We start from the raw sequence: 27,329 nt of genomic DNA on the forward strand, positions 1-27,329 counted from the left end.
AATCGTACAAACTGACTTTATTGAACAGTTCCCATCTCTAACTCAGCTCCTGCACAGAGCGCGAGTTCAGGAGCTTACCACACATTAAAAACAGACACGAGTGGGAGTTGGAGGTGGAGGTGACAGACTGAGCGTCAACGATTCGAAGGGTTGGGGTTAAAACTGGCACCAACGTGACTGGTCTATGAATAAAGGTCACAGCACAGAGGAGGAAGGCAGGAAGGTCGTTGAATGAACTGGGCAGGGTGAAGGGAGTGAGGTGCTAGGTGCTAGGTGTTGGTCGGAACGAGCATTACAGAAGCCAGCAAACCATGTGGAGCCGATCCCAGTCTGATCAATGGCCTGCAACAGTCGCTGCCCAGGGGTCCCCCTCACACGAAGGTGATCTTGGTCCGGGCCTGGTTCACCTGCCAGACATTCAGCTCCTCGTACTCCTCCAGGGCAGCCTCGACTTGGGCCGGGGTGAACCCCTTCGAAACGCACCGCTGCTCGGCCTCAGAGTATTTAACCACCCGCACCGTCGAATCAGAAATCATCTCCCGGATAATGGCGTAGATCACATCTGCAGGCCGCTGTGCCCTGGAACAACACACGCAGGATTCATTCAGCGACACAGCACCACTACAGTGCAGAAAGGGACCATTCTGCCTGTCAAGACAGGAGCGTTCCCTCCCATGTTCGGCAGCACAAATCGATTTTTATTCGGGAGCTTCTTACTCTAGCTGAGGTGGGCACCATGGTCAGCACAGATCAGTTTGGGCCGAAGGGCCTGTTTCCACACTACATTAATCTATGACTCTACATCAAGACACTCCTGCAGGCTGCGTTGGTAAGAATAAAGATTCGGAATAAAGTTCGATTTGTGCTGCTGAACACAGAACTCAAGACTCCTCTTTAAAATCTCTCTTCAGCAGGCCCATCGAGTCCATACCAACCCCTCCACCCCCCGAAAATCATCCCAAATAGACCCAACCCCATGCTATCCTGTAAACCCACGTTTACCTATGGCTAACGCACTTAACCTGCGCATCTTTGGACTGTGGGAGGAAACCAGAGCACCAGAAGAAACTTAGGCAGAGAATGTGCAAACCCAGACAGTCGCCCGAGGCTGGAATCGAACCCAGACCTTGGTGCTGAGAGGCAGCAGTGCTAACCACTGAGCCACTGTGCACGGTGGACACAGGTTCAGGGAACAGACAGCCCCCAGGGCCTAGAGAGTCACACACTGGGATATATCACTGTTCCCTATCCCTGCTCTCCTCAGGAGCGAGGGTCTCACACCAGGGCTAGACATACCCTCACCCCTTCTCAATCACAAAACTGACTGGCACTTCCAGGGGACAGGGGAACAGCACGGGGGAAGAGGGGCTGGTAGAAGCACAGCTCAAGTGTAAGGGGCAGAGAACCAGGACGTTCAATTTCATCCCCACTGATGTCCAGAGTGTCACGGGGAGGGGAGAACTCAGGGGCAAACTAGTATCTGATGCCCTTCACTCAGCTGCAGCAGCCTGCCCAGAACTCCCCACCCACACCCACACCTCCACCCCCACCCTGCTCAGCCCTCACAACCAAAATCCTTACCTGTTGGTTTGACTCTTGTCTCCAAGCAGAGAATCCTTGGACATCTCCATCAGTCTCATCGCTTCATTCACATCTTCCTTCTCGACTGTGTCGACAAGACGGAGCCGTGCCTGCAGGTACAGGAAGAGTCAGAGGGAGCGAGAGCAGCGGGGGAGGTGGGGAGGCACGGGCTTTGAAGGAGAAGGACCCCGCGAAGAGACCAGAGAGGGGGCTGCAGAAACCGCTCAGCATCTCAGACTCATCCAGAAAAAGACCTCGACTATCCAACCTCTCCGATCCTGGTATAAACCGCCCTCTCACCAACACAGCAACAGAGCCAGAAAACTTGCTGCAGCAATGCCTGACTCATCTGGAGAGCTCACACAGACACAGACAAGGCTCTGGAATGGTCCAGCCACAAACCAACACCGGAGGGGACACACAGCTCCAAACTCTCCGAATCAGCTCAGGGTTGCCCAGACAGAGAGACAAATGCAACGACCTCCCAGATAGCAGAGGAGGGGAGGCGATGGCTGAGGGGGATTATCTCTAGACTATTAATCCAGAGACCCAGGTAACATCCAGGCATCAAATGCTGCCACAACAGATGGCGAGTGAATGCAATAATATTCTGGAGTTAAGAGCGTTTAATGATGACCATGAATCCACTGCTGATTGTCAGGAAAAACCCATCTGGCTCCTTTAGGGAAGGAAACTGCCATCTTTACCTGGTCTGGCTTACATGTGACGCCAGACCCACAGCAATGTAGTTGGTACGTAAATTGTCCTCTGGGCAACTGGAGGGAGCAATAAATGCTGACAATGCTCTCAGCCAATGAATGAATGAATGAATAAAAACAAAATAAGGCCAAAGAACACACACAGAGCCAGGCTGAGAGCTGGAAGTGTATCCTGCACCAGGAGACAAGAGAGTGCAGAGATCCCGAAGCTTCGGCCAGCTACGCACCCAGTGGGACAGGCGCAAGGAAAGCTTGCAAGAGTCCACATGGCCCCAAACAGAGGCAAGCAATGCAAGACAGTACTAAACCACCGCTTACAACAAAAACATTTATCTCGCGAGTCAAACCCAGAGGAGACGTGGAGAAGCTGTACCCACTTGCAAAAGGGGCTGGGCACAGATCGAACTTAATTGGTAGATGCAGTAACTAAGACCCAAGGAAGAATCTTTTCACACGGCACTTGATTAAGATTGGGGTGCAGTGTCCGAAAGCATGGTGGAAGGAGATTCAATTGAGGCTTTTGAGGTTATTTTAAGAAGCAATTATAAAGGGTGACAAGGAGATGGTGGGATAATGGCACTAAGTAATTTTCTCATTCAGCGAGCTGGTGCAGACAGGCAGGGCCACATGGCCCCCTCCTGTACTATAACAACTTTTGAGACTAGATTGGGCCTTGGGATTGAAGGGAATTTTCCCCATCAGCAGTGGGTGAGTTAAGTGGGACTACTTTCTGAAGAACAGTGAGAGCGAGAGTGATTCCAACAACAGGAGGGTCAGGAACCAGAGGGCACATTGGTTTAAGGTGACTGGCAAAAGATCCAATGGCCATGTGTGGAACAGCCTGATCTTTAAAGTTAGAACACAGAGAGGGATCTGGAGTTATCCAAGTGCGTGGAGGAGGCAGAGGCAGCCGAGACCTTCAGAAAGGAGAACTGAGTATTTATCAGAGTGAATAAAAGGAAATGGCAGATCTATAGCGAAAAGGCAGGTGAGTGGCACAGTGAGTTTTTATAGAGTCATAGAGCACATGAACAGACCCTTCGGTCCAACCAGTCCGTGCTGACAATAATCCCAAACTAAATTAGTTCCACCTACCTGCACTTGGCCCATTTCCCTCCGAACCTCACCCGTATTTATACGTGATGCAAACATTTCTGATATTTCCACAATTTCCTCCCTAACTTCCCATGAAGTCCTGAGATGCACTAGATCAGGTCCCAGAGATTTATCCACCTTTATGTTTTCTAAGACCTCCAGCACTTCCTCGTCTGTAATGTGGGCTGTTTTCAAATCATCAATATTTACTTCCCCCAAGTGCTCTATCCTCCATTTCTTTCCCCACAGTAAAAACTGATGTGAAATATTCATTTAATACCTCACCCATCTCCTGCGATTCAATACAAGGACGACCTCTTTGGTCTTTAAACGACTCTATTCTCTCTCACTAGGTCCTCTTGTTCTTAATGTACTTGTAGAATCTCTGTGGATTATGCTTAACCTTATTTGCCAAGGCTATCTCATATCCTCTCTTTACCTTCCTGATCTCCTTAAGAATGCCCCTACACTTATTGCTGCAGAGAGCAAGGGCATCGTGCCAAGCTGTAAACATTCTGCGACTCCACACTTTAACATAGTTAACTAGTGTTAACTCCACTGTAGGGTATGTCGGAGATTGCACTATGTCATGTCACTAGCACTGTGTCACAGCCTTCAATAGCCTGAAATTGTAGAGTAAATCCTGTGCTAGGAGGGTTAAAACATCCAGACAACAAGGGTAATACCACCAGCACCGGAGGGGCCAGGGCTCTGGTCAATAAGACCATACAAGTGAAATTAGTCAGGTCAGAGGCTGGGAATGCTGCAGCGAGTAACTCGCCTCCTGACCCTGTCCACAAATCGACAAGGCACAAGTCAGGAGTGCGATGGAATATTCCCCACTCGCCTGGATTAACACAGTGTGGAGCTGCAGGAACACAGCTGGTCAGGCAGCATCAGAGAAGCAGTAAAGTTGACTTTTCAGGTCGGGACCCTTCATCGTCCCGACCCGAAATGTCAAAGTTCCTGCTCCTCTGATGCTGCCTGACCTGCTGTGTTCCTCCAGCTCCACACTGTATTGACTCCGATTCCAGTCTCTGCAGTTCTTGCCATCTCTCCACTCGCCTGGATCGCTGCAGCTCCAACAACACTTAGGAAGCCCAACACCAAGCAGCCCGCTTCACTGGCGCCACGTCCACTCCCTCCACCAGCGACACTCAGTACACACTGCTGCTACCAAGCGTAAAGCAGGAATTCATCAAGGCTCCACAGACAGCAATTCCCAAGTCTCTACCATCCAGAAGGGAAAGGGCAGCAGATACATGGGAACACCATCCCTGCAAGCTCCCCGCCCAGTCACTCGCCATCCTGACTTAGAAATATATCATCGTTCCTTCAGCGTCGCTGGGTCAACATCCTGGAACTCCCTCCCGAAAGACACTGTATGGGTAGCTTCACACTCCAAGGACTGCAGCAGCTCAAGAAGGCAGCTCACCTCCACTTTCACAAGGGACAATTAGGGATGGGGAATAAATTCTGGCCCAGCCAGTGACCCTCAAGTCCATGAATGACTAAATACAAACAAACTTTGGTAAAACCATAAAAGATAATGTTCTGTAAGATTGATATATCCTGAAGGGGTATGGACACCTGTCACAGCTGTCTGTGTGCCCCTGTAACTACAGAAGTGCTTGTATTGCAGTAGATCTGAATCATACTACCTGCACTAACAGCACTTTGGAGCTCCAGGAACCAGCCTCCATCCATTTCCATGACTTACCTGGGAAATGCCAGTCATCTCTTTAAACTCAACAGTGTCAGCAGAGGCTGGCACTCATGCATAAGACATGTAGAAACTTCCAACGTACACGACCTCCTTCTTACAAGGTGGATGGATGATAACCCTGCACCATGGACATTTTATCCATCGGCTTGGGAGCTCTGTTCCAACAAAATTATTTGCTGAGATAGCACAGAGTACCTAGGAGCACTGAATCAGCAGCATAGAGCACCTAGGGTGGGAAGGGAGGGAGAGAGGGTGTGGACAGAATAGTTCCAAAGAGCAGGGATCCGGGTTGAACAGGTTCACATAGGAGGATCAACCAACTACATCACGTGCCGAGCAGGGTACTTGCTGGTGAGGGGCTCTCTCAATCTGTACTGACCGGGAGGCAGAATTGGCTGAGCAGTGCTCCAAGTGCCCCAGTGCAGGAGGTACCGAGTCTCACTCCCTGCACTGTCAGCACTTTAGCACTGGCACAGCCCCCACGGCAAGGAGAGAGAGTGCCAATTCCAGTAACATTAACACTGCCACATTTCATCGTAGTAGCACACAGGACCATCAAAATTAGGCTATTTCACCCCATAAGTCTGTTCCATCGTTCAACGAGAGCTTGCCTAGTCTGCAAGCCATCTCCATATACCCACCGTTGCCCCATATTTCTTATCAACTTTAGTTAACAAAATATTTATTAATCCAGTTTAAGATAATTGACTTTGCATCAACTACTGATGACAGGTAACTTCCAAATATCTACACCCTTTGCAACGCAGACCTTTTGCCTGAAAGGTCTGGTTTTGATATTTTGAAACTGTGCTGGTCCAAGGAGAGCCACCCACCTGACTGGGCCAAGGACAGTCGTATTTTGCAGATGTCCAACTCTCAGGGCCAGACGGAGCTTCTTCTACTCCCCAACCCTCCACCAAGGCCACAGGAAGAAACACAAGAAGCAGTGGACGCCGGATCACTGCCCCATTGCCCGCGGAGGGATCAGGAAGACAAAGTCCAGCAGCCTCACTCACCAGAGCAGTGGACAGACGCAGGACGGACAGCAGGGTCCGGGCAGAGGTGAATGTCATGTCCTTGTTGACTCTCGACTCCTTCCTCATCTCCACGTAAGCAGCGGTAATGTAATCTGCCAGGGACTCGGGGATCATCGGCTGCTTCTTCTTGCACAGCGTTATGTAGCGCCTGAGGGAGAGGCGAACACGACACGTGAAAGTCAACAGGGACCCAACGGTCAGAAGGAGGCAGTAGAAGTCAGAGAGAGAAAGAGAGAGGGATTGCAAGAGGCAGAGACACATCGGAGTGGTGGAAGGGGGAGAAACAGCCGTCATTTATAATGTTAATATCCCATCAGCTGGCAATGAGATAGTCACCGTACCTCATCAGCTTCATATCCAGCGGCTGGAACTGTGAGGGAGGCTGCTTGCTGTGTTGGTGGACGTAGGTGATGTGCTGAGCCAGCCTGGAGGTGGGTGAGACAAACAGCGGATCACTTGTACACGAACGATACACTGGAGTGGTACCGCAAGACAAACAACATGACGGCAGCCTCAAGACCCACCCTCCAGCCCAGTCAGACCATCATAGCCCAGAATGCACTCCACCCCGAGGAAGCAGCCTCGCCGTCAGCCATTAAAATTACACAGAACCAAGTACCCAATCATTTTCACCCACTCCTTCCCTTCCCTTCCCAACAAACAGTGAACCTTTCAGAGATCCGAAGCAGACCAGCAAAGGCAACCTCCAAAAAAGGTAGTGATCTCCAGATTACTCCCAGAAATGGGAACACAAATAAGACAGGGTAGAACAGACGAATGTGCGACTGGTGCAGGAGGAAGGCCTTTGTGACTGGTTTGGAGCGTATATGGGGTCAGTAGAGACGGGGCAGCTCAAATCTGAAAAGAGCCAGCTTTCGAAGTATGAGAGCACACAAAATGGCAAACAGGATTAGTGAGCTGCAGATACGAGCAGTCATATGCCAATATGATGTCACGCTATCAAAGGCCCAACTCAAACAGCACAAGACTGGGTATAAAACAATCCTGGTGCAGGGCAATCAATAAACAGACAAAGAATAAGAAGGAATTTGGTCAAAGCTAAGAAACAAGGCAGCCAACTATTCCACTACTGGATGCATTATCTAGGGCACCAACTTGTAGGAAAAGCTCTGCAAAAAAAATTGGACAGACATTAAAAAATAACTGTGAATGGGGGATGGACTGAGCCAAGAACTTGCTTTTGAGCACAGCCTCGTGGAATATGGCAGGTAACAGAGAGATGTGATAACGTCGCCATAGTACCGTAGGATGGCTGGCGCTGAGTTTAACCTGAGGGTCACCACGCCTCAGGAGAGAGACCAGCTTGAGAGGGGAGTGCCTTCGTGATAACTGCAGCCAGTGTGGGAATTGAACGCTCGTCATTGGTATTATACTGCATTGAGAACTAGCTGTCCAGCCAGCTGATCAAATCAACCGCCAAGAGAGTGGAGTGTAACTAAGATACAAAACAAAAACAAAGACTGTCTTTTGAGGAAGACAGAGGAAGTCACAGTGAAAGGCAAGTTAGTTTGCATGGTGGATGGGCTAAATATTAGTAGAGGTGGTGTTGGAAATACTGGGGTACAAAAGTATCAGTCACTAAAACAGAAATCACTGGAAAAGCTCAGCAGCTCTTGCATTGTCAGCAGAAAGAAATCAGAGTTAACGTTTCGGGTCCAGTGACCCTTCCTCAGAACGGGAACTTCCTCAAACCTGCTGAGCTTTTTCCAGCAATTTCTGTTTTTGTTTCTGATTTTCAGCATCTGCAGTTCTTTCGGGTTTTTAAAATTGTCACTTGGATGAGTGCAACTTAATTCAGGTGAACCTGCGTGGATTTGAAGAAGAACTGCGATTTCTGTTTTGTTGAACTAGGCTTGATAAGAACAATTTCCAATCAATGTCTGTTTTTGTTGATGAGAACAAGGGCGTAGGTAGGCTGATAAGGTGTCACATAAATGAGCTGGTTCACACAGTCTCAGCCCACAGAATTAAAAAAAAAAGACAGCCGCAGCAAAGACAGGCACTGAACAGCGTGGTGGCAAATGACTGTTTTCTGGGCTGGAGGATGCCTGCTGTGTGGTCTCTCCAGGGAGATGGTAACAGGACCACCAATTTTTTCACCTTTTAATAAAGAAAAAGACTTGTGTGGGCAGTGCATAATTTCGAGATCTGTAGATGGCAAAACTTGGAAAGGTTGAGAACTGTCAACAGTATAGCCACATGAGCAAGATGTCAGCGGACGGAAATGAAGGACACAGTTATAAGCAGGGTGCAAGAACCAAGAGATCTGGAGGGACAGCCGCACAAACTGTTGAAGGTGAACTGAAAAAGTGGTTCAAAAGTCTGACGGGACCCCTGGGCCTTGTAAACCGAGACACAGAATAAAAACTAAGTAACTGTAGACAACTATGGGGAGGTGCCAGCACAGAGGTAATGTCATGGGACGAACAATCCAGAGGCCCTCACCGTTCTGAGGGTGTGGCTTTGAAGCCCAGCAGAATATGAATTCAATAATAAAACAAAATCTGAAAAGGATATGCTTGCCTAGTTGCGACCAAGGTTGCCACAAAAACCCACCTGGTTCACTTATGTCCAATTGGGAAGGGAATCTGCCATCTTTACCCAGTTTGGCCTACACATGACTCCAAGCCCACCATGACAAGATTGACTCTTAAGTGCCCTCTGGGCAATTGATTGTCATTAAATATTGGCCTCCCTAGTGCACCCATATCCCACAAATAAATTTTTAAAAACCCCATTTCAGTCGGGAGTAATGTGTCCAATCGAGGATCTGAAACTTCAGAAAGGATGAGCAGCAAGGTGGCTCAGTGGTTAGCTCTGCTGCCCGACAGCACTACGGACCCGGGTTCGATTCCACCCTCAGGCGACTGTCTGTGTGGAGTTTGTACATTCTCCTCGTGTCTGCGTGGATTTTTCCAGTTGCTCTGGTTTCCTCCCACAGTCCAAAGACGCGCAGGTTAGGGTGGATTGGCCATACTAAATTTCCCCATAGTGTCCCGGGATGTGCAGACTGGATAGATTAGCCGTGGGAAATGCAGGGTTACCAGAACAGGGTAAAGAGTGGGATGCTTTTTGAAGAGTTGGGTGGGGACTCAATGGACCAAATGGCCTGCTTACACACCGTAGCAATTCTAAGATGTGAAGGTTTGAAAGGGTGCAGAAAGGACGAAATTACGAAGAATAATTCCATGAGTTCAGCTCTGGGGACAGATCGGAGAAATTTGACTTGTTAACTCTTCTTAGAGAAGAGAGATTTGAATACAGATGCATCAGAAGTGCTCAATTCAGAGCAGCTGCAGCGAAAATGCTATCACTTCGCAGAAGGGGCTAGGAGCATAGCTCATTGATCGAAGTTGCTCAGCAGTGAATGCTGCACTGACAAAAGATTCCTCCTCTCTTCCTGCCTGCAAATGGCTGCACCTACAAAAGGACCATTACACCCTACCCCCATGACTGCCACTCCCTCAGCAACCACCCTCCCCCCCCCTTCCTTGTGCCGGCAGTGCCCCTGCCGCTTCCCCCCACCCCCCCCCCCCCTCCGCATCCCCTGCGCCCCCAACCACACCAGTCGCACCTCAGGTCATTGTCCCGGTCAGGTTTGTCCTGAATGAGCCACAGCAGGTCAAATCTGGATAACAGTGCGGCTGGGAGCTGGATGTTCTGCTCCACGGTTTTCTTGGGATTGTAACGGCCGTAAGCAGGGTTGGCAGCCGCCAGGATCGAGCAGCGAGCGTTCAGTGTGGTCATGATGCCAGCCTGCAAGGGAAGCAACCCTTTCACAATTTCACAACAGGGGTGGCTCACCCGCCCTCAGTCCCCGAAACCGCTCCAAAGCGGATTACCCGTAGCAGAGCAGGAGAGGACCACATCAAGCCTGGAAACAACAGAAGGGAAAGAGTAATCTGGCAATGAGGGGTGGGGGGTGGGGGGGGGGGGGGGGGGGTTAGGATCAGTTTGGGAACAAAATGATTTCTCTTTGCATGACTATTTCAGCTTTGCTCTCAAGCGCCATTATCCCAGTTACCTCTTGGGATACAAACAGAGAAAAAAAAAATCAGTGCTGGGAATGTAACGTATCCTGAAAAGGCAGGAGGTAAAACTGGGAGGTGAAGTGGCACAGGAAGATAGAGTCAACCATCAGCAAGACAAAAATCAGATTGCACAGGGTCAGAGACAAAAGATGCTGGAGGATTAATCACGCTGCTAAGTATAATGTTCAGACCACCTAATAATGAAAAGGAGGGAGGACATGCCAAATGTGTATCGAACTATTGTGATGCCACATCTTGCAGCCAATTCCAGTTGGCATTTTACATAAAGAATATAGAGGCACTGGAGAGGTGGGCAATCATGAAGGACAATTCCAGGATTGAAATCAGGAAAGGATTTACAGGCTGGGACTCTTCAAAAAACAAAAAGAAAATAGACCGAGGGGTCTTAACAATGACAAAAGCTTTGGTGGAGCAAATCAGTGGCCCAAACAAAATAAAAAGTTGCTAAGTGACACGTGTGAATGGTAACACGGAAGATTGTGGACCAGTTGAATGATTCCCCTCCTTCCCTGATCTCAGGCTGCGGACACCACTTGCCTTAGCGATGGAGATGGTCTGCTGCTCCATAACCTCGTGAATGGCAGTCCGGTCAGAGTCCATCATCTTGTCAAACTCGTCGATGCAGCAGATGCCTTGGTCGGCCAGCACTAGGGCTCCACCCTCCAGGATCATCTCCCCAGTAACTGGGTCCTTCATCACTGCAGCAGTCAGACCCACGCCTGAAGACCCACGACCTGTGGTATACTGACCTGGGGGGCAGGCAAAGATTAAGGTAGAGTCAACACAGATTCTATCAGCAATACTCCGACTGCCGCTGGACCAATTTTTAAAAATTCATGAGACATGGCTCAGCAGGCCCTCATTGGCCATCCCCAACCCAAGGGGACACAGTTTCAATTCACAGAACGATCCATTTGCCAAGCTACAGGGTGGTAATCAGCCTCCCTACCCCTAGACTCCATCCTGTATTCTCACATCCTTCACCCGTTTCTTGTTTGGCCAAACTCATATCCATGTCACATTCTCATTCCTGTGATGTCCCTGATTTTCAGCCTCTCACCCTCTCTCCTCCTCATGATCTGCAATTAGAGCCTGCACAAGGACATCAGGTACTGGGGCACTACTTACCACGGGACACGGCTTCGGGAGACCGAGACTGAAGGAGACCACCTCTTTCAAATCCACATTTGTCAACTGACTTTAAATTTCACCATGGTGGGGTTTGAACTTGTGTTCCCACAGCATGAGCCTGGACCACCAGATTCATAGTCTAGTGACATTACCACTAAGTCAAATGACATTTCTAAATAAGACCACAAGAAATAGGAACAGGAGTAGGCCATTTGGCACCAACAAGACTGCTCCGCCATTCAATAGGATCACAGTCTCTGATATTCCACATGGCCACTTTCCTGCCCCTTCCCCATAACCCTCGATTCCCTTACCGATCAAAAAATCTATCTCAGCCTTCAATATACACAAGGAGTCTGTCCCCACAGGCAAGCAATTCCGAAGACTCAATGCTCAGAGAGTGAGGGGAATTCCTACTCATCTCAGTCTGTTATTCTGAAGCTATGCTCTCTGGTCCTAGACTCTTCCATGAGGGTAAATGTTAAGAATCCTAAATGTTTCACTGAGATCACCTGTCTAAGAATTCCAACCTATTTAGCCTTTGCTCATAAGACAATCCCTCATTACTAGGGATCATAAGTGAAGCCTCTCTGAACTATCTGCAATTAAATAATACATTTCAAAAACTGCTCACAGTACTCCAAATGTGAATATCAATGCACAAATCCTTAGGAATGTGCCAATGGTGGGTGCTAAGAGACAGGGAGACACTGCCGGTCAATACAGCTTGTGGGCACTGCTCCACATCAAGCAACAGATTCTGGCAACCTGTTTGAGGAGAAAACAGCTACGGGAAAAGATGCAGGAACATGACTTCCTTATGTGGACAGACCGGAGAAAAGAACTACATATACATCATAACAAGATTTTTTAAAGATCTGTTTAGGACAGAGCAAAAAGACCCTGGAGCAAAGATTAAATCTAATCACACACTCAACAGTACAAGTTTGCAACACAAACCCAACAGAATTTAGCATATGTTACATAATTGTATTCCATAAAACACTCCACCATTCCCACCCAGACATTGGAACAACAGGAACATCGCGCACAATGTCAGTAAATAACTCCTGGGGCCTGGCAAGTTCAGAAGTTGGGCACTTACTCCTTGGCGCAAGTCGGTCGATGTAACACAGCAGCTGTGATTTGGCCACACCGGGATCACCCATCAGACAAATATTAATATTTCCTGAAAGCAAGCAGAAGGGAAACACAGTTCTTAGAATCAAAGGATTCCTACAGGGCAGATAGACGTCATTCGGCCTATTGAGTCTGCACCCACCCTCCGAACAGCACCCCACCCAGACCCAACCTCACCTGCACTATTTACCATGGCTAATCTACCTAGCCTACAGACCCCTGGACTGCGGAAGGAAACTGAAGCAAACCCACGCAGACAGTTTTAACTCACAATCAGATCAGCCACAACCCTGTTACATGGTGTGACGGTTAGCATTAGGGTTGAGGGACCAAAGAACCATTCCCGCTCCTTGTCTGTGTATAATCAAGGTTGCATTAAAAGATGCAGAAGCAGATTTTCACAGGGTACAGAGTTAAAGAGAAATTACCAAATATTTTAAAGTTACGTAAAGTGGGCACTTTTTAGCGAGATACAGTGGCTGAGTAGTGTCCATGATTTGAGAGAATGAGGAATCAGAGACCTTTAGACAATATCGAAAGGATATGGGGAAGTGAGAGGTAACAAGGTGTAGAGCTGGATGAACACAGCAGGCCAAGCAGCAGCAGAGGAGCAGGAAGGCTGATGTTTCGGGCCTAGACCCTCCTTCAGAAATGGGGGAGGGGGAAGGGGGGTTCTGAAATAAATACGGAGAGAGGGGGAGGCAGATAGAAGATGGATAGAGGAGAAGATAGGTGGAGAGGAGACAGACAGGTCAAAGAGGCGGGGATGGAGCCAGTAAAAGGTGAGTGTAGGTGGGGAGTTAGGGAGGAGATAGGTAAGTCTAGGGAGGACGGACAGGTCAGAGGATGAGTGCGTTTCTGCTGGGAGTGAAATTAAAGGGTCTGGATATTTTTTCCCAAAATTCATTCATAAGATGTGGACGTCACTGGTGGGCCAGCATTTATTACCCATCCCTAATGGTCATTGTCAAAGTGGGAATGAGCTGCCTTATTCAAGCGCTGCAGTCCATGTGGTGTCGGGACATCCACACAGTGCCAATAGGGAGGGAGTTCCAGCAACATTGAAGAAACAGCAATATATTTCTAAGTCAGGATGGGAAGTGGCTCAAAGGGGAGTACAGAGGGAGGTGGTGTTCCCATGTACCTGCTGCCCTCGTCCTTCTAGATGGCAAAGGCTTTGAAAGGTGCTGTCTAAGGAGCCTTGACGAGCTGCTGTAGTGCATCTTGTGGGTGGTACATGCTGCTGCTGAGCACTGGTCGCAAGTAAATGTTTAAGATGGTGGATGGGCCGTTTTATCCTTGATGCTGTCAAGCTGGAGTGTTGTTGGAGCTGCACTCATTCTGGAAAGTGGAGAGTATTCCATCAAACTTGTAGATGGTGGACAGGCTTTGGGGAGACTGGATGAGATACTCGCTGCAAATTCCAAGCTCTTGTGACCACTCTACTGGTTTGGACAGTTCTGTTGAGTTTCTGGTCAATGATAACCCCCACGATGTTGATAGTGGGGGATTCAGCAACAGCATCACCACTACCACTGAATATCAAGAGGTGACAGACAGATTCTTCTCTTTTTGTAGATGGTCAGTACCAGCCTGTTGTGGGGCATGAATGTTATTTGCCAGGCTGAAGCCAGGCGGAATAGGCAAGAGTTGGGGAAGCGAGAGCGCGTGCGAGATTAGATTAAGTAGGATATCAGAGGCTATGGTAATAAGAAACGGGTTAGCGATACCAGAGGTTTACTGTGAATGCATTTGGCCGGGGTTACAGAGAGCAGGTTTAAGATAAGAAGCCCTAAATGACACAAAGATTGCCTCAATGGGCCAAAGACAGGGTCATGCAGCATGGAAACACACCCTTCGAACCAACTCGTCCATGCCAACCAAGTTTCCCAGCTAAACTAGTCCCTCTTGCCTGTGTTTGGCTCATATTACTCTCAGTCTTTCCTCTTCACGTACCTGTCCAAATATCTTCTAAATATTGTAACCGTACCTGCATCTATCACTGCCTCTAGCAGTTCATTCCACATACACACCACCCTCTGTGCGAAAAGTTGCCCCTTGGGTCCTTTTAAAATCTTTCTCCTTAAAAATGTCAAGTTTTGAACTCCCCCAAACTAGGGAAAAGACCTTTGCTAGTTGCCTTATCCATGCCCCTCATGATTTTATAAACCCCAATGTCCTACGCTGTACAATGCTCCGGTGGCAAAAAATTCCCAGCCTATACAACCTCTCCTCATAACTCAAATCCTCCAAGTGCTAGTAAATTCCCTCCGAACACCCTCCAATGCAATAACATCCCTCCCACAACGGCACATGTTGGTAAAGATCTGAATCAAACACAACCAACTCCCTTCTACATACAAAGACTTTACAGTCTTTGAATCAATTCCATCCCAGAGTGAAATTAAATAGATTTTGTGTCCAAATTAAATTGGTGGGACAGAGTTGGACAAAGTCTGTACTGAGAACAAAGGCAATGTAAATTCAGCAGCCCTTACCTCTGATCTTCATTCCTTTGGGAGACTGATCGACCCCTCCAACCAAGAGCAACAGCAGAGCCTTCTTCACATCTTCGTGCCCGTAGATTTCAGGCGCAATTGAGGCTGCGAGCTTCTCGTAGAAATCCTCTTCTGCAAAAGAGACAATGGGTCAGCTCACAGTACCCACGGCTGGACAGTGTCAGCCCAGAAGACCAGGGTCACAGCACCCATCAGGTCTTGAGCTGCGGTGTTCTGCTTTGTCAAAATTTTACCCATTGACACCACGTAACCAGAAACACTGTTCATTAAGTACCCCAATCGCACCTCACTCCTGCCCCTTTCAAAAAAAAAAAAAAAGGGGCAAGCCCTTACTTGCTGACATCGGACTTGTGAGTGCAACAGTCCAGCAGTGCAGACGAATACCACGTCGGGGTCACCAGCCCCCTTGTTATTCATTCAGGGGACGAGGGCATCGCTGGCTAGGCTAGCATTTATTGCCCATCCCCTAAGTGCTCAGAGGGCAACCACATTGCTGTGGTCTTAGTGAAAATTCGTAGCTCGGGTCTTGGGTGCAATTGTTTGTTAGCTCGCCAAGCCAATTGCTGTGTGGTGTGCAGACATTTTGTTGCCCTTCCTAGGTAACATAGTCAGTGCGACGTCTAATCAAAACGCTGGTGTTCTCCTGGATTTATATGATCCTCTAGCATGATGATCTTGTCGCTTCCGGTTTTGTTGTTTTAGCAGCGGTCTGTACACAGGGTCTATTTCTAGGTGTTTGTTACTGACAGAGGACACAGTGCCAACAGAAGACACTAGCAACGCTACTCTATGTCAAAAAAAATCTACCAGACTCTTAAGGCCGCATAAGATCATGATTGAGCACAAACCTACAGCAACACTGCGCCAAATGTTATCAAAGACTAAAGACACTATACCGACAGTAAACAAGACCAATGTGATATACAGAATACCATGCAGCGAATGCAATAAACGTTACTTTGGACAAACAGGGAGGAAATTAATGACCAGGATACACAAACACCAGCTGGCAGTAAAAGGACACAACCAATATTCACTCGTTTCAATACACGCAGACAATATGGGCCATCAGTTCAATTGGGTCAAAGTGACCTTACTAGGACAAGCGAACAACCAGACATGCAAGGGAATTTCTGGAAGCCTCGTTCTCAACTCGGGACTCCATTAACAAACACTCGGAAATAAACCCCACACACAGACCACTGCTAAAACAACAGAACTGGAATTGACAAGACCATCACACCAGAGGATTACATAAATCCAGAAGGAAGCATGACACCAACGCTTCAATTAGAGGTCACATTGATGATGTTGCCTAGAAGGATAACAAAACGTCTGCACACCACAGAACTGGCTCAGCGAGCTAACAAACTGCACACTGCTGTGAGTCTGGAGTCACATGTAGACAGCAGTTTCCTTCCCTAAAGGACATCAGCAAACCAAGTGGGTTTCTCCAACAACTGGCAATGGTTTCATGGTCATCATTAGACTCTTATTCCAGATATTTATTGAATTCAAATTCCACCATCTACTATAGCTAGATTGAACCCCAGGTCCCCAGAATGTTAACCAGGTCTCTGCATTAACAGTCCAGTGATAATAACACTAGGCCATCGATTCCCTGAAGCTGCTCCGAGGACTGGCACATCCGACACTCAGTCACCATCTCCTCACCCCTGCCACAGTCGATTACTCCCAGGACCCATTTACAATCGCTCAGAGACGACCCTGCACTGAGACTCTACTCACTCAGAATCCCTACAGCGTGGGAGCAGGTTGATCGGTGGAAGGGTCACCAGACCCGAAACGTTAACTCTGATGTTTTCTTCACAGATGCTGCCAGACCTACTGAGCTTTTCCAGCAACTTCAGTTTTAGACCATCAGTCAAACCTGGTGTCTCGGTGCATCACATCCACTTACTTCGCTGCTTGAGTGCGGCACACCAAGCTGATTGAGAACCTCACAGATCAGCCGGCAGCAACGCAAAGTCGTCTCCGCGGTCGTTCCCCACCCCCGATCCCTCACCGCCCTGTACCTACCAGTGATCTGCCTCAGCTCTTCCTCGCTCAGCTCCTGTGGCCCCAGCTCGTCATCTTCGCTCTTGTTCATCTGAGAGATCCTGTGAGCCTCCAGGTATGTTTCCGAGAGCAGACCCTGGGACCAGAGCGGCTCGATTAGTATTGCAACAGGCAGGAGCCCCTTTCCCCACAGCCCTGCGATTCTTCTTTGGTGCTCAAACCATTCCCTTTGAAAGTACAACCGACCCTGCCTCCTCCACACCGCTCCTTCTGCATTCTAGCCGCTGCATGACTAAACTACCCCCAACACCATCAGCTCGGCGCTCGTTTCGTGGTCATTCACATTCAATCCATGTCACGTGGTTCTCCAGCCTCCTGCTCCTCTCCATTGACCCCCCTCTAATAAGGGCACTCCTCACCTCTCAGGGCTCTAACTGCACTGATCCATCCTTTGGGCTGCAGTCCCATCAACATGGACAAGTGTGAATCTGCATGTGTACCTTTGGAATTCTCTAACTCAGAGGGATGTGGAGACTCAGTCGCTGAGTACGTACAAGACAGAAACTGATAAATTTCTACAAAATTAAAACATCAATGGATACTGAAAATGCTTTTTCTTTTAATTTATTCACAGGATGAGGACATCGCTGGCTGGGCTAACATTTATTGCCCAACCCTAATCGCCCAAAGGGCAGTTTAAGAGTCAGCCACATTGCTGTGGGTCTGGAGTCACATGTGGGCTCGACCAGGTAAGGATGCCAGTTTCCTTCCCTAAAGGACGTTAGTGAACCAGATGGGTTTTCTGACCGTTGATAATGGATTCATGGTCATCATTAAACTTCATTCCAGATTCTTTCTTGAATTCAAATTCCACCATCTGCCATGGTGGGATTTGACCCCAGGTCCCCAAGACATGAACATCAGACCTAAATAGCTTAAAGCTCTTTTTCTTGTTATTCATTCACGGGATGTGGGCTCCATTGGCTGTGTCAGCTTTCAGCGCACATCCCCAATAGTACATGCAAAAGCATGGATTTTGATCCCAGTGTGACTGCAAAGATTCATTCTTATGATCCAGAAACGGGAGAGTGCGACACAGCCCATCAGCTTGACTCCAGCCAGTCCCCTCGAGCCCTTACCTGAACCACCTGCCTGAAGCCCGTCCTCATCAGGGGGAGGAAGATGCCAGTGATGGTGACATGGTCTCCAGGCTGCGCCAGTCTTGTGTTCTCCCCTCGGCTGTACACTGTCATGCTGCGGGGAATGTTCCCCACTGGCACCTGGTCACTCTGGGGGTTGTGGCATAAACAAAGTTCTTGTTAACATTCTGACAGAAGGAGCCTTCAGCAAGAGGTCCCTGCAGCTCCCCCACGACCATGGCAAGCAAATCCATCTTTTGGCTACTTACATGTTCCTGAACTTTGATCTCCTGGAACTTGATGAACTTTGACCCCCTCGACTGCAGGTACAGCCGCCCTCCTGATTTGTTGGTTTGACACTCGCGGCTCGGACACATGATCAGAGGCATGAAGGTTGGAGACTGGATCTGAAACAGGGAGCACTTTCAGTCAGATATGGCCACAGATAAAGTCCCAACACAGGGGCATGCAGGACACATCACACACACCACAGCCGTTCCACCTCAACACATCAACGGGAGCAGCTGCTGATCTGGAATACAAACGTCCCTACCCTACAACTCCCTCCAACAACACTCAATGGCATTATACTAATGACGATGCACTCTGGGAAGCAAAACTCCCATGTTCGGGGATTCCAGGGCCAGGGGCTGAACGGATATAAAATGATGCAAGGTACAGGAGGCAGGCTGTGGTGCTGATTGTCCTACATTTTAATGTGGAGGGACTCTCATGTTGGAGGATGGCGTGGAGGAGGACTGGAGTACAAGGATGCAGATGTTAATTTGTGATTATGTAAAACTCTGGATAGACCTCACCGTGTGCAGATCTGGACACCACATCTTAAGAGGGATATATTGGTCTTGGGAGGCAATACAACATAGGGCTACAAAAATGATATCTGGACTTCAGTAGTTATCAGGAGAGACTGTACAAACCAGGCTGGCTTTCTCTAGGATTTAGATGGTTATGGGGTGATCTAATCGAAGTTTTCGGAATATTAACATGAAAAGACAGAGTAGACAAAGTTAAACTATTTCCACTGGTTAGGGATTCTAGAACTAAGGGCATTGTCTGAGGTTTAGAGCTAGACTATTCAGGAGAGATGTTAGGAAGCACTTCCAACACACAAATGGTGGTGGATGGTTGGAAATCTCTTCCACAAATGGAAGCGAATGCTAGATCAGTTGTTATTTTTAAATCTGAACGAGATCATTTCTTTGTTAAGTGACAGTATTAAGGGATATGGGTCAAAGGCAGGTATGTAGAGTTTGGCCACAGATCAACATGTTCTCATTGAAAGATGCAACAGGCTCAAGGAGCTGAATGTCTGATGCCTGATGGTTTTTTTTTGGAAGGGACATGCAGGGAAAGAGAGATGGTGATCCGAACAGAATATCCCAAGATTCAGCTTCCACAATAAAGAGACATAATCAATGAGAGGACAGTCCTACGGTTGGATGGTGGCTAGATGAGGTTCGTTGTCAGGAGGCAACATGAAATGAGAGGGGCGGTGGGATGGGGAATGGAAGAGAGACACAGTGAGGGATAGACGAGTGCTCGACAGCGATAGCGTAATGAAGGGTGCACAGAGCAAGCGACAGACAGTGCGAGCATGCTTGACAAGGAATGTGTATGAGGGGAGCACAAAGAAAGAGCAGGATATCAACAGACAGGAGAGTGTGTACAAGAGGGGCACGGAGAAAAAACAGAGAGAGAGAGAGAGAGACTGAAAGAGGGAGAATGCTTGGCAGCGCGTGTATCAGACGGGCAAAGGTAGAGAACACGTTTGACAGGAAGAGAGCCTGAGAAGGGTAGAGACAGAAAACGCATTTGACAGGGACACTGCAGGAGAGGGTCGAAGACAGAGCGAGAGGCGGGGGTGGTAGTTCTTCACAGGAAAGGTCTGAGTGCCGAGTAGTACATTTTTGTAAGACCCAGAAGGAAAGGTGACAGTGATTACTGGGTACAGTTACATAGTGAGTGCAGGGACAGACACTAGGGGCTCACTCACACAGACACTTCCTCCACAGGAATGAGACGGCCTTGTGCCAGCAAGTCCAGAACGCAGCGGGCAGTTTAAAATTTAGGGGTCACCGTTTTACGAATGGAACATTTTCCTCTCTGAGGATCATACAACTTTGGAACACTCTGCCTCAAGAGCCATGACCAGGTTACCGAACATTTATAGGACAGAGACAGACTCTTGCCAGGCAGAAGAATCGAAGGTTGTCGGGGATGGATGGGAATGCAGAAATTGAAAGATCGGACACAATCTCATACAGTGGTACAGCAAGTTCAAGAGGCTGAACAGTCTACATCTGCTTCTGGTTGGAATGAACACAGTCTCTCGCTCACCAATCGAGTCCACCCCTACCACAGCTTACAAACTCCGATTAACAGTTAGTTCCCTTAACAGGCAGGTCTGTGTTCCTCTGACAAGGTGTTGCATCCTTACTGGTTGGTAGGTTTCTGCTCCACACTGATCGCACGTGTAAGTAGCCACCACCATCATGGGCTTGACCTCGGTCGTTCGGGTCACGATGCCTCGGACGGTCACCAGCTTGCCGATGCTTTCTGCCTTGACATCCCGGATCACCTTCGGCTTCACAGCACTGGGGGGTTTGAAGTAAACCTCGCTGCGGACAGCAAAGAGAGGAGGAGACAGGCCAGTTATCATCGAGCGTCACCAGCGTATTCACTGCCCCGCTCGGCCCCTTTTGTCCACCTCCCCATTCCCCTCCTCCACCCAGCAGTTCACAAAACAAGGACTCTCATCCCAACACACTTCTCTCTCTCCCCCACACAACTTCAGTAGCGCCATAAAAGACTTTGCAGCCAATGCTTTTGGAAACGTCATCACTGCAGTCATGTAGAGAAGGGTGGGGAGAAGGGCAAAAAAGACAACAGGAACAGCAATGTGATTGAAACAAAGAAGACAGGAACGGGGCCATATAGCCTTCCAACCTGCTCCGCCAACCAATATGATGGGACTGATCATCCATTTCAGCACCTTCTTGTCACTTTGTCCCCATACTTTTTAATTCCTTTACCCCTAAAAGCTAAATAGAAATCGTGGAACAGAATCCCTACAGTGTGGGAAGAAAGAGGCCATTCAGTCCAACCAGTCTGCACCGACTGTCCAAACAGCATCCCACCCACACCCCTACCCTATCCCCATAACTGCATTTAGCACAGCTTACCCACGTGGCCTGCACATCCCTGGACACTATGGGACAATTTAGCATGGCCATTCCACCTAACCTGCAGATCCTGGGATTGAGAGAGTGAACTACTTTCCTGAAAACATTGATGTTTTGTCCTCAACTAGATCATTCCACAGACTCACCACTCTGTGGGTGAAGAAATTTCTCCTCACCAGTCCTACATGGCCTACTCTGTTTCCTTAAGAGCGTGACTGTTGATCCTTTACCCCTCAGTCAATGGTAGCATACTTCCCATGTTCACCCTGTCCAGCCCTGTTAGAATTTTGTAGGTTTTTATGAGGCTTCCCCCTCAATCTTCTAAATTCCAGGGAACATAGTCCTAACTGATCCAGCCTCTCTTCACACGTGGGAATTCCTACAGTGCGGAAAGAGGCCTTTCAGTGCATCGAGTCTGCACCAACCTCTGAACAGTATCCCACCCAGACGGAGACCTCTACTGTACGCCCACATTTCCCCATGGCTAAACCCACCCAACCTACACATCCCTGGACACTATGGGCAAGTTAGCATGGCCAACCCACCCTAACCTGCACATCTTTGGACTGCGGGAAGAAACTGGAACACCGGGAGGGAAACATACTCAGGCACTGGGAGAACGTGCAAACTCCACACAGACAGTTGCCTGAGGCAGGAATCGAACCCAGGTCCATGGCACTGTGAGGCAGCAGCGCTAACCACTGAGCCTAATTCTGTGCCACCTATACAATCAGTCTGGTAATCTTGGAAGACGCTGAAGGAGAGCTAAATATCATCCAGGACACCTGCTGCACTTTCACAGAAAGAGGCACAGGATCCTGAAAGACAGCTGTGATGACAAGGCTCTCCTTTGTCAGCAGCAAGATGCATCAGGAACTAGGAAGCTTCTGACCATTCACCTGCAGATTAAGGCTCAAGGTCCCCCTGAAAGGCTTCACCTCAGCCCCACAAGTATCAGCTCCAGGTGAAACTCTCTGACTGCAACCATGTCAACAGTCACCAGACCTTCAGTCCAGTGCAAAACAAACCTCCTTAAAGGCAGGAACTTACCAGGGGTGCTGAACAGTCGGGAATGTTAATGCCTGCCTATTACTCCCACAGACACTGCCTGACCTGCCCAGCATGCCCAACATTCACTGCTTTTGCTTCCAATTTCCCGCATCCAAAAACGGAAGGTAACAGCGCACTGGCAATCCACTGGACCAGCAATCCAGAGGGCCCGGCTAATGGCTCTGGGGTCACGGGTTCAAATCTCACCGCTTAGAGTCGGTGAAATTTAAATTCCATTGACAAATTTTGTCATCTGTCTCAGGGATGGTGACTATTGTCCACTTTGGGGGAAGGAAATCTACCGTCCTCACCCAGCCTGGTCTACATGAGACACCTGTCCCACAACGTGATTGGCTGGGAATTGACCGAGCAAGTAGGGCAATAGGGTCGCCAGCCTCACCAGCATCCTCTGACAGCACCTTCCAAACCCCACAAGCATTACCACCGAGAAAGACAGGCAGACACATGGGAACATCAACCCCTGCAAGCTCCCCTTCAAGCCGCTCACCATCTTTACTTGGAAACACATCGCTGTCCCTTCAGCATCACTGGGTCAAAATTCTTGAACTCCCTCCCCTAACAGCACTGTGTGGGTCAACCTACAGCATGTAAATTGCAGCAATTCAAGGTGGCAGCTCACCATCTTCTCAAGGGGCAACCGGACAATAGATACCAGGCACAGCCAGTGACACCGATCAGCCATGAGCGAATAACAAAAAAAAATGCAGGCGGTGCCCACATCCTGTGAACTGAGTAACAGGATTAAGTACGTAATTTTTTAACGTTTGAGGGGCTGGCTCTTTCACAGAACTTACACAGGCTTGATGGGTAGAATGGTCTGTGCTAATAGGAAACCTAGCACCTGAACCATGACTCCCAGCCCCGGAAGCTCGGCCTCAGGCCAGCACCCTGAACCCGGATCAGGGATTGTCTCTGCCCTCGAAGCCTCTCCCAATGATATCTCACCCCGCCCGACCCTGCTAAAGCCCACACACAGTTAGACTCACAATCGGCGCAGCAGCTCCTGCGGGTACTGGTTCTGAGCATCGCGGACCTCACCAGGATCGCGGGTCCGCTGCTCCATCATCAGCCGATGTTCGATGTAAACGTCCAGTGCATCCTTGTTCGCCACCTGAAGGGGAAAGGGTACATCACAAACCCAAACATTCGCTGGGGAAAATCGAAGAGATTTCTCTCCGGGAGGAGGGCAGGATGAAGCCTACCCTAGCCAGAGGGGAGGACTTGTGTCTGAGCTGGGCATCTACTAAATAGCCAAGTCCATGGGAAGCTGCATCACGTAGACCCAGGGAGGGGACTCCTACACCCTTCAGCCCATTGAGTCTGTGCCAACCTATCTACACTAATCCCACTTTCCAGTATTTGAGGCATAGCGTTGTACGTCATTGAGTTTACAGTACAGGAGGAGGCCATTTGACCCATCGTGTCTGTACCTGCTCCCGAAACAGCTACCCAGCTGGTTCCACTCTCCAGCCCTATTTCTGTAGCCCTCCAACTTCATCCCTTTCAAACATATATCCAGCTCTCTTTTGATACCTCCTACTCTCCCAAACAGCATATTCCAAATCCTAACAACTCTCCAAGTAAAGAAGTTTCTCCCCATCTCACTCCTAGCTTTCTAGAAATTGTGACCCTCAAGTTACTGACATACCAACTCGTGGAAACATGATATATCCTCCTTCATCCTGCCAAAATTATTCATAGTTTTGGACACCTCAGTAAGGTCACCTCTTAATCTTCTGTGCTCCAAGAAGAAAAAGGCCAACTTCCCTTGTATCTAAAATCCTTCAGAGTATCAGCCTAGTAAATCTCAAACTCTCTCCAGTGCTTTAACATCTTCGCTTAAATGAGGTACCCAGAACTGAACACAATACTTCAAATGTGGTCTGACCAATGATTTCTAGAGGTGTAGCATTACTTCCTTTGACTTTATACTCAAGGTCTCTATTTATAAACCCAAGGCCTTCTTAACCGTTTCAGCACATCATAGCATTTCAAATCAACACTCATGTTAATTTTCTTTCAAAAAAAAAAAAAGGTTGTGAGGTTTCCCACTGTCGTGGTTGGAATGAAGTGGGCTAGGTGGATAACGTAGAATATGGGCTCACTGATTGGACCAGGTTAACAGCCCCAATCAGGGAGCCCTGGCTGAGAGATATAAACAGGAAGGTCAGGGGTTCTGAGCTAGCTGTGTCAGTATCACGCACAGTGCACATGCAAATAAATGGTAACTTGGAACTCTGTCTCTGTGGAGTTATTGCACCCACTTCAAACGACCGTCCCAGGCTGTGCGTTCTAGACCCCACCACCCTCTGGGTGAAAAAAATTTCCTCACATTCCCCCACGAACATCTCAGCTTTTACCTTAAAATTATGTCCCCCTCATCTATGCCTCTTCAATGAAGGAGAATCTGGATCACTGGCCACGTTATGAGAATTACTATCACATCGTCATCACACTGCCAAAGGAGGAAGGCTGTTAAGTTATGTTGCAAAGTGGGGCAGTGGTGAGGCAGGGAGGAGGTTCAATGATAGATTCTGCAGGGGCCCACATAATTCCTATTGGATAGAAACGACTGAAGGAAGTTTAGTTACGAGGACTGGAGAGGTATTGCCAGAATGAGGTGGGTGCACCCAAGTTTGACTATAGCAGAGGAAGCTAGTATAGCCATCGTAGGCATAGGCTCCTGTTTGTCTGCAAACTGGGCCCCGCTACTGCTCATCTGAGCAGTCGTGCAAACACTGCTTCTAATGAGTGCCAGAAGACTTGCTTATATAGAGCAGCAACCCTTCGTTTTCAACCCAGCTCCTGCTCCGATGTCAGTCCAGAAACAAAAATACAGAAAAACAGAGAAAATTATACTATTGTGGTGGGACTTCCTATCTATCGTGTACATGAACGTTATACACCTCCTTCAGGTCTCCACACCCAGCCTTTTCTGCTTGAACCTGAATCTATCTAGCTTCTCTTCACAGCTAAAATGCTCCATTCCATGGAGTGGGAAGACAAGGTGTGACCCAGAGCGCAGACCCCAGTCGCCCCTTAAACCTGTGACGTGACGGTAGGTGAAGGGGGCACGCCCATCCCAGCCTTGTCCCTGCCAAGTTCCAATCTCGCCTATCTGTCCAATCTGCCTTGTGTGGAGTTTGCACATTCCCGTAGCGTCTACGTGGGTTCCCTCCGGGTGCTCTGGTTTCCTCCCACAAAGATGTGCAAGTTAGGGTGGATTGGCTGTGCTGAATTGCCCCATAGCGTCAAGGGATGCTCAGGCTAGGTGGGTAGCCATGGGGAAATGCAGAGTTAAAGAGACAGGGCGAAGGGGTGGGTTCTTCGGTGCGGACTCGATGGGCTGAACGGTCTGCTTCCACACTGCAGGGTTCGATGATTGTATGACTTTCGCGCTCTCACCTCCCGCTGTTTATAACGCGGCAGCAACTCCTGAACGGCATCGGCAAAGAGGCTGACGTAGCGGCGCGTGTTCTCGCAAATCGAGTCCACCAGCTCTGGATCCTCCTCCGCCACATCGTCCAGGTCGACATAGAGCGCTATTTGCTCACGGTGAGCGATCTGCACCTTTGGGAATGAGACAGCAAATCGGAGAGTTACCCACTAACCCTGCGTATCCACGTGTTATCTTCCAGGTGGTAACCCCCACCCCCAGGATACAGAGTCTGGTGGAACAGACCCAGCGCAGGCAGGAGTTAGTTCGAATCAAACATTCCAGCTCCTAAAAAGCACGACAGGCAGTGCGAAAGTACAAATGAGCATTGCTGAAGCACCTCCAAACCCAACAGGACAACTTTAAAAGTGCTTCACGGCCACCTTTCGAAACTGAACTACTTTTATGTTGTTTGTGCACAGCAAGCTCCCACACAAACCGCAACAAGATACAATGATCAATTCTTCTGTTTTTCTGATTACCAGGGATAAATTTGTGCTCACGAGAAGTGAAGGCACTCTCTATGAGGTTAGAGAGTCCGGCACACAGGAGAGGGAGAGACCGTGTGTGTTTGAGCCTCACGGAAGATCGATGACACAGGAGCTGCAGGTGAGACAGTCAGAAAGGGCCCGGAGAGCTTACAAGGGAGGTTCTTACCAACTGGTCTGCATATTTGAAATGCTTCTTGCCGAGTCCAGTGTCAGTGTAGAATTCCAAGAGGAACTTGCTGCACTTCTCTGTAACAGAAACATCAGGAGCCTTTTAGCATCTTCTGGCAGACAGCAGACAAAAGGACTTGGAAGGAAACAGAGGCCTTTGATACGAGGGGGTAGAGTGAGGTGGGAGAGGATAGTAGGCAGAAGGAGGCGAGGGACAGCAGAAGACGGGAATCCAGAAAAAAAAAGGGGTGAGAAGAGGGGATAAGAAGGGCAGGAAGAATGGGTGAAAAGGGAATAAGGGTCTTTTTTTTACATTTAACCATTCTCTTACCCTTCTATGTGGGGTGGGGGGCTCTTTTGTGCTAGTCCCCTCTCCTCTGTGTAAGAGCATTTTTCCCTCTTACCCAACTCTGTGTGGGGGGGTATTCAAGAAGGTCCCTCCCCACTCTTAGCAGACTTTTGAACGGACCTCTCAATAATTACTTCTGATCTCCCTCTCTGCACCTTCTCTGCAGCTATAACACTGCTATGGTCTGACTGTATAGCACGCAAAACAACACTTTTCACTGTATCTCAATACAAGAGGCAACGATCAATCAACCCCTGTGTGGAGGGTATTTACCCCATTCTTACCCCTCTCCCTTTGTGGGTGGGGGTACTTACCCCGCTCTTACCCTTCTCCCTGCGGGGGTATTTACCCCGTTCCGTGGGTGGGGGGTATTTACCCTGCTCCCTGTGGGTGGGGGGGTATTTACCCCGCTCTTACCCCTCTCCCTGTGGG

The 27,329-nt window shown here is 48.8% G+C and overlaps 1 protein-coding gene across 2 annotated transcripts in view; it reads right to left on the minus strand.

The window, feature by feature from the left end:
- The window catches only part of mcm7 (minichromosome maintenance complex component 7), a 27,549-nt gene continuing 220 nt past the window's right edge, over window positions 1–27,329 (minus strand). Inside the window, exons 1-16 of one of the 2 annotated variants that reach the window (XM_048620087.1) lie at window positions 26,880–27,009; window positions 26,547–26,626; window positions 25,859–26,023; window positions 23,440–23,564; window positions 20,638–20,818; window positions 18,449–18,586; window positions 18,180–18,329; window positions 17,062–17,176; window positions 15,001–15,132; window positions 12,468–12,551; window positions 10,769–10,980; window positions 9,754–9,935; window positions 6,500–6,583; window positions 6,138–6,306; window positions 1,582–1,691; window positions 1–579 (exon numbers count right to left, since the gene is read on the minus strand). In XM_048620087.1, coding sequence (XP_048476044.1) covers window positions 372–579; window positions 1,582–1,691; window positions 6,138–6,306; window positions 6,500–6,583; window positions 9,754–9,935; window positions 10,769–10,980; window positions 12,468–12,551; window positions 15,001–15,132; window positions 17,062–17,176; window positions 18,180–18,329; window positions 18,449–18,586; window positions 20,638–20,818; window positions 23,440–23,519 — 1,845 coding nt within the window. In that variant the 5' untranslated portion in view covers window positions 23,520–23,564; window positions 25,859–26,023; window positions 26,547–26,626; window positions 26,880–27,009 and the 3' untranslated portion in view covers window positions 1–371. Of the gene's footprint in view, window positions 580–1,581; window positions 1,692–6,137; window positions 6,307–6,499; window positions 6,584–9,753; window positions 9,936–10,768; window positions 10,981–12,467; window positions 12,552–15,000; window positions 15,133–17,061; window positions 17,177–18,179; window positions 18,330–18,448; window positions 18,587–20,637; window positions 20,819–23,439; window positions 23,565–25,858; window positions 26,024–26,546; window positions 26,627–26,879; window positions 27,010–27,329 lie in introns of those variants that run through there. The other variant, XM_048620086.1, reaches the window with a different exon arrangement.

This window comes from Rhincodon typus, chromosome 45, assembly GCF_021869965.1.
Source record: "Rhincodon typus isolate 14 chromosome 45, sRhiTyp1.1, whole genome shotgun sequence".
NCBI lineage: Eukaryota > Metazoa > Chordata > Chondrichthyes > Orectolobiformes > Rhincodontidae > Rhincodon > Rhincodon typus.